At 47.4% G+C, this 7283-nt stretch overlaps 1 protein-coding gene across 4 annotated transcripts in view; it reads left to right on the top strand.

The window, feature by feature from the left end:
* The window catches only part of DGCR2 (DiGeorge syndrome critical region gene 2), a 64553-nt gene that overhangs the window by 32571 nt on the left and 24699 nt on the right, over nucleotides 1-7283 (top strand). For 3 of the 4 annotated variants that reach the window (XR_004266033.1, XM_032271393.1, XM_032271391.1), the window contains exons 3-5: nucleotides 3743-3868; nucleotides 5268-5487; nucleotides 6723-6799. Coding sequence is in view for 3 of the 4 variants with exons in the window: in XM_032271393.1 (XP_032127284.1) it covers nucleotides 3743-3868; nucleotides 5268-5487; nucleotides 6723-6799 (423 nt within the window). In the remaining variant the exon portion in view is untranslated. The remainder of the gene's footprint in view (nucleotides 1-3742; nucleotides 3869-5267; nucleotides 5488-6722; nucleotides 6800-7283) is intronic. The other variant, XM_032271392.1, reaches the window with a different exon arrangement.

Below are 7283 nucleotides of genomic sequence, written 5' to 3'. Positions count from 1 at the left end.
TCAGCCTCCCAAAGTGCTGGGATTACAGGCTTGAGCCACCGCGCCCGACTAATTTCCCATTTTTTAAGGCAAACATTGTTTTAGCTGTTTCATTTGGTGTTTATCTATGTGTCTTTAAATTCTGTGGTTTTAGGCATTCTCTGCTGAGTCTGGACCCTTCATCTGTGCTCTGGGAGTTCTTGCCTGCTGTCAGTGCTGCCCCTAGCTGGGCCATGCAGGAGCACTCGGTTTCCTTTTTTTTTTTTTTTTTTTTTTTTTTAAAAACGAGAGAGAGTCTCGCTGTGCAGCCCAGGCTACAGTGCAGTGGCTGTAACCTCTGCCTCCCAGGCTCAAGCAACTCTCCTGCCTCAGCTTCCTGAGTAGCTGGTATTATAGGCATGCATCACCATGCCCAGCTAATTTTTATATTTTTAGTAGATAACGGGTTTCACTGTGTTGGCCAGGTTGGTCTCAAACTCCTGACCTTAAGTGATTGCCTGGCTTGGCCTCCCAACGTGTTGGGATTATAGGCGTGAGCCACCGCGCCTGCCCAGCCATGTTTAACTTTTTAAGAAATTGCCAGACCATTTCCTAGTTTGATGTGAGTCCTATGGATTAGAGAGAGAGAGAGAGAGAGAGAGAGAGAGAGAGAGAGAGAGAGAGAGTGTGTGTGTGTGTGTGTGTGTGTGTGTGTGTGTGTGTGTGTGTGTGCGTGTGTGTGTGTGTTTTCTTTTTAGGTACCTAGCAACCTAGCAGTCCCTCTTTCCTGATGTCACCTCAGTTTCAGATCTCTATCAGGCAGAGTTTTTTGGCCCCTCCTTTTCCGGACCCTTCTGGTGGCCCTTACCTGTAGGTGCTGCTGGGCCAGCTGCCCCCTTCAGCATCAGTGTGGGAGAATCAGTCACTCTCTCCTGTGTCTCCTGGAGCCTCTAGTGTTTGGTTTTTTATACCTTTCCTGTTTTGTTTTATTCCCTCATTTTAGTGGAGTACCGGCCCCTTCAATAACTTACGCGGAAAAGGAGCATGGGAGACAAAGTTGTGTTTCCTTGTTCGCATATCTGAATTTTATTTTACCTTTGCACATAAGTTTGGCTGGTTTTAGAATCATAAGCTAGAAATATTCCCCATAATTTTGAAAGTTAAGCATACTCCATTTTTACAAGCTTTCGGTGTTGCTGGTGCCGTAATAATGTTTTATTCTTTGATAACTGTTTCCTTCCTGGAAATTTTAAATATCTTTTTAACCATTGCACTGCCTCCTCAGTGGGTCTTTTTATTTTAGAGACTCTTGCCTTGCAGCTTAGGAAAAGGGATCACTAGATTTGTTCTCTTCCTTTTCTCTGTTCTATTCTGTTTTCTTCCCTGTTCTCTTTTTCTGGAACTCTATTATTGGGAATCGGAGCTCTTGGATTAATTCTCAGTTTTTGTTTTCTCCTCTCCAGTTTTCCATCTCTTTGATTATTTTACTTTTAGTAGGTTTCTATAACTTCTGCCAAATCTTTTATGAGTTTTCATGTTTGCTGTCATGTGTTCTGTTTTTTTGTTGTTTGTTTTTGAGACAGGCCTCACTCTCATTCAGGCTGGAGTACACTAGTGTGGTCATAGCTCATTGTAGCCTCAAATGCTCAGGCTGAAGCAATCCTCTTGTGTCGTCCTCCTGAGTAGCTGGGACTATAGGTGCGTGCCACTATGCGCAGCTAATTTTTTTTTTTTTTTTTTTTTTTTTCCCATGGAGACAGGGTCTTACTATGTTGCCCAGGCTGGTCTTCAACTCCTGGCCTCAAGCAATCCTCCTGCCTCAGCCTCCCAAAATGTTGGGATTACAGGTGTGAGCCACTGCACCTGGCCTCCTGTTCATTTCTAAAGACCACTACAAAATGTTAAAGGAAGTTAAAGAAGGCACCAGGTGTGGTGGCTCACATATGGAATCCCAGCATTTTGGGAGGCCCAAGGCAGGTGTATCACTTGAGGTCAGGAGTTAGAGACAGCCCACCAACATGGGGAAACCTCGTCTCTGCTAAAAATATAAAAATTAACTGGGTGTGGTGAGGCGCACCTGTAGTCCCAGCTACTCTGGAGGCTGAGGCAGGAGAATGGTCTGAACCCAGGAGGTGGAGATTAGAAGCCCCCATCTCTGTGCTCCATTTTCAGAGGCGGGCAATGGATACTGTTGTCTGCATGTTCCTTCTTAATAGCACCCGTTTTTGTTTCATGAGTACAGTAGAACCTCTCACTTTGAGGATGTTAATGGCCTGTTTTTGGTTTTAGCTTTTCATCTTTGTAATTATTTCTTCTGTGCTGTTTTCCTTTGTGGTTTTAGTCTCTGTCTCAGATGTTTGGTGGTCCTTGCCTGTTTGCTGTGTGGCTGAGGGACTTGAAGCTCTGTGCACGTGGGCCTTCCTGGAGGGTGAATGAGCTGGAATGTTTCATTGGGAATTTCCTCCTGTTGGGGACTTTTTTCTTCACCTGGTCAGATTTTTTCATAAAGGACTTTTTCCTGTCTACCTGGAGACTGGGGTTCTGAGAGCTTAGTGGAAGAAAAGTGGCTAATGGGAATCTGTCCTGTCTTCCCTGAGTAAAGAACCTTGATTTTCAGCTGAACTGGTGTTCTCCAACCCAGACACTACCTGTTTCACTTTCTCACCAGTTTACTTTTGATTTGTTTACTGCTTGGGTTGTGGGAGGAATCTGGGTGTGTCCACCTGCCTTGTCCCTGCCCCCACTTTTTAATACGAGTAATTTCAGATCTATAGAAAAGTCGCAAGAATAGTGCAGTAAGCAGCCTTTACCCAGATTTACCAGCTGATAGTGTTCTGCCACAGTTGCTCTTTTTGTTTTTCTTCTGAACCCTTTGAGAGATTACAGTAATTATGACATTTTACCCCTAAATACTGTCATCAAAAAACAAGAACAATCCCAGGATTACAGAAGCCTTTTCACGTGCAAGAAATTTACTGTAGTACTATTCTATATAATCCATATTCAAATTTTTTTCATTATCCCCAAAATGTCCTTTACAGAGTTCCCCCCACCTTTTAATTCAAGACTTATTCAAGTATTACATAAGTATTTTATTGCCGTATTGCTTTGTTCTTTAATCTAGAAGTATTCCCAGCCCTCTTTTGCAGGAGGCATGGGGTGTCTTGCGTGACATTGCCATATTTAAAGAGTCCAGGTCAGTTCTGTAGAATGGCCTTTCAATTTGGACTCATCTCTTTCTTCATGATTAGCTTTAGATGAGACTTTTTTTTTTTTTTTAAGGTAGCAATACTATGTAAGTCATAATTATCAAATCATGAGGCCCAAGGTCAGTTTGTCTCATTATTGGTGATGTTAAGTTTGATCACTTGGTTAAGATAATGTTTGCCAGATGTCACTATTGTGAATATTTCTTTCCCCTTTTGTAATAAAAAGTAATTTGTGAATAAATAATCTCTGGTGTGGTATTCTAGGTATTCTCCCTGATTCTGTTTCCTTGCTGAACTTGCTGACTCGTTAGAAAATGCAGTGACGAGGGCCTCCATTTCACCATAGTAACTTAAAAAACAAAAACTGCCAAGGCATAATTTTAATAAGAGTACATGGGACCTATTTGATGCTAGCACCAGCATTTCTTAGGGCCCTAAAGAAAGCCTGCATTGCCGGATTCTGTGCTACAGGTGCCCCTCAAGCCTTGTAGCCCCAAGTAGTCTGAACTGTGCTGGCCAGGGAGCCTGCGACTGCACAGGCAGGACTCACAGCACACATCTCCTTTTGCTTTCAGAAGTGACCGGGGAGGCACGTCCTTACCATGGGAAGGAGGCTGTGGATCCGAGACAGGGGCGGGCCAGAGGAGGCGACCCCACGCACTTCCACGCAGTGAACGTGGCGCAGCCTGTCCGCTTCAGTAGTAAGTTGCAGACCTGCCCTAACTGGAACACCAGGAAGTACAACCCTGACACGGCCCCTGCCTCTCCACCACTACTGTGTTGCATGAGGGGCTTCCCAAAGCAGCCCTTAGAGACCAGTGGGGGGAATGAATGAGGCTGGATGGTGACCCACCCAAAGTTACCCAAAATCTGCCAGTAATTTTGATAGAGAGGGGGTTTTACCATGTTGCCCAGGCTTTCTCAAACTCCTGAGCTCCAGCGATCTGCCCACTTAGGTCTCCCAAAGTGCTGGAATTATAGGCGTGAGCCACTGCACCCAGCCCTCTGATTCCTTGTCTGCACCTGAAGAGCTTCCCTGCACACTCAGGTGTGCCCTTCATGGAGAGCAGATTGTGCTGTTCAGCTTGTAACCATCACAGACAGTGCTGTGGCCATGCTCAGGGGCCAGGGCTGCCTCTCCTTTCCTGTAATCTATATGCCGTTGTGAAGAAGTCATACACACACATGCTTACATAATAAATACATGGGCATTTGTCTCTAGAAGTTTTACTAGTGCCACAGGACATAGATGCACTTTAAAAATGGCATTTTTAGCCACTGCACTCCAGCCTGGGCAGCAGAGTGAGACTGCATCTCAAAAAAAAAAAAAAGTGCATTTTAAATTTTACAACTGGCTTTGCTAAATTACTGTAAAACGGGTCTCTGATGTTACCTAAGGTGGGCTGTAAATTACCGGGCATTCCCGTGTGTGGGTGTAGGAGTAGGAAGTGACAGGTGGAGGAGGTGAGAAGACGCTGGCCAGACTCAGTGGTGCTCACGTATTGGCTGGCTCCTCAGCTTTGCCAGCTGTGGCATCGCCCACGCCTTCTTTTTTTTTTTGCCTGTGGGAGGCAGGGGCAGGTCACACGGTGTCACTGCCCTTTCAGCTTTGATCCTTTGAGCTGCCATTTTAAGGGAACCTCCACTGCAAATGCTCATGTAAGTAGAAAAGGAGAGAGGAGTCAGCTCAGGAGGCAGCAGGCTAGCTGGCAGCAGAGGCCAGGAGAGCTGGGCATTGGAAGCAAGGCGCAAAGTGAACTGCACAGGAATTTGTTCTGTGTTGTTAACTCAGAAAATGAAATTTATTTTATAAGACTTAATCCGGCAGCCATTCTTGGCTAGTGAATAAATTAAAAGATCTTACAGAAATGGGAGGAGTCACCAAATATACTTGTATCATTGTTAAATCTGTGTTTTTGAGAAACAAAAACCCCATTTCTCCAATAGGGTTTCAGAAGCAGAGCTTCTCCTCTCCAGCCTCAGTTTCCCCACTTCTCTAGGGGTGATTTACAAAGTGTGCCTGTCCCTGATGGAGCACATAAAATTTCCGTTTTGGAGCTGGATCCTAACTTGGGGGACAACTCCCCTTCTGTCCTTCATGTTTCCTAGGGAAGTGCCCGACAGGGTGGCACCACTACGAAGGCACGGCCAGCTGCTACAGGGTCTACCTGAGTGGGGAGAACTACTGGGATGCTGCACAGACCTGCCAGCGCCTGAATGGCTCTCTCGCCACCTTCTCTACAGACCAGGAGCTGCGCTTTGTCCTGGCCCAGGAATGGGACCAGCCTGAGCGGAGCTTTGGTTGGAAGGAGCAGCGCAAGTAAGTCCTGAATTGGGGACCTGAGGGGCGTGGAGTCAGAGTCTGATGACCACTGAGCACATGACCTCTGACCACTCACTAAACTGCTGGGGCTCAGCTGGCAGCCGACATGTTAGGAAGGCCAGCGTTGCCCACTGGAGGTACGTGGAGATCCAGGGGTTAGAGTGTGTGTTGAAATGGGCAGAGTCCCACATTGTGGGACTTTGGGCCAGCCGTTTTCATTGGTCCCCCTCTGTGGATACAACAGCAGTTGCTGAGGGAGGGCACGGGGCCTGGGGGTGCTGGCTTGTGAGGGGAGAGCGGCTTGGTGTAGGGCTTCATGGGCGTAGTGTGAGGGGTGTGTAGTAGGTGGGGGTTTTCCCCGAGAAAGAAAAGGGGGCCTTCGCTTAAAGACCCAAGCTGGGTTTTGACCTCACAGTTATGCCCTGTGTGACTGGCAAATCACAAGACTGAGTTGTTTCTCCTTCTACAGCTACAAACGGAGAAAACTAACTCTTAGCTCACAGGTTGTTATACTGACCTCACAAGGACAGGCCTGTGAGTCCAGTGGAGAAGCAAGAGGGCATAGCCCAGAGGGCAGGGCAGCCTTGTCTCTGAGGACAGCTGTGTGGTAGCACAGCACAGGCCAAGGGCAGAGTATCCCAGCCCAGGGCTCCTGCCATGCGGGGACACCTGCTGATGGGCATCTCCAGGCTTGGGGCTGGAAAGCTGGGCCAAGGGGCATGGACTAGGCAGGTACTTCCGCCAGGTCCCAGTGCAAGGTCCCCTCAGTGCTAGGCCTTGCGTGCTCAGGAGCAGGCTGCAGGCTGAGGTGGGCTGGCTCTGAGCAGGAAGCTGTGCTAGTGTTTTCAGCCTCCATGCTAGTGGGTATTCACAGGGGCTTATGAATTTATTGAGGTGTAATTCACATGACATGAGACTCACCCCTGTAGAGTAGTCACAGACTTGTATTTATGGGGTTTCATGTCTACCAAGAATAAGATTGTTCTTGCTTAAATTGTGAAAGCTTTACTGGTTCAGCTCATAAATACAGTCTTGGCAAGAGTTCCCTGAGATAAAACTTTTCCTGCCCTGTGAATTTCTTGTTTTGAATTTTAGTACATTCTAACATGAGTGTTAAATCACTCATGTTAGAAGCTCAGTGTTTTGGAGGTCAGTATAGCTATTAAAAGACACACAGTCATTGATGGCTGCATCCATCCTGCCACTGAGGTCTCTGTCTCTGTGCCCTGCAGGTTGTGGGTTGGCTATCAGTATGTCATCACTGGCCGGAACCACTCCTTGGAAGGTCGCTGGGAGGTCGCATTCAAAGGTGAGCCCTTCTGGTCTGTGGGAGTGTTTGAAGCTGGGCAGAGCCACCCTGATTCGGGGGATACCTCAGGGGCCTCCCTTCCTCCCTCTCACCCAGTGCTGCTTGGCCTGTAGGGGTATGTGCAGGGGACATGGAGAGGGTGAGCCCCAGTTGCAGCGGGGGCTGTGGTCATGGGACTAGCACAGCCTGCAAGTCAGACCTTACATTGGGCTGTGGCCATTTCTAGAACTCATTGTTGCTACTTTGACCAGCTTTCTACATTGTTCCTCCTGCCTTTGAAGTTAAGGACCTTGGAGTATAAAAATGAGCATGCAGAGTGTGCCCCTGGCAGCCTGGAGAGGAGGACAAGCTTGCCAGGACAAAGAAGGTCAGAGGTAGCATCCAGACCTGAAGGAAACTATCAGCCAGACAGACTTAAAATAGGTTGCACGTATGCCCGTGTGTGTGTGTGTGTGTGTGTGTGTGTGTGTGTGTGTGTGTGTGT

The sequence above is a fragment of the Sapajus apella genome, unplaced genomic scaffold (assembly GCF_009761245.1).
Source record: "Sapajus apella isolate SASKATOON/1434 unplaced genomic scaffold, GSC_monkey_1.0 scaffold231, whole genome shotgun sequence".
Taxonomy (NCBI): Eukaryota; Metazoa; Chordata; class Mammalia; order Primates; family Cebidae; genus Sapajus; species Sapajus apella.
Note: the sequence above shows the minus strand (reverse complement) of the source record. Positions and strands in the feature narration are given on the sequence as shown.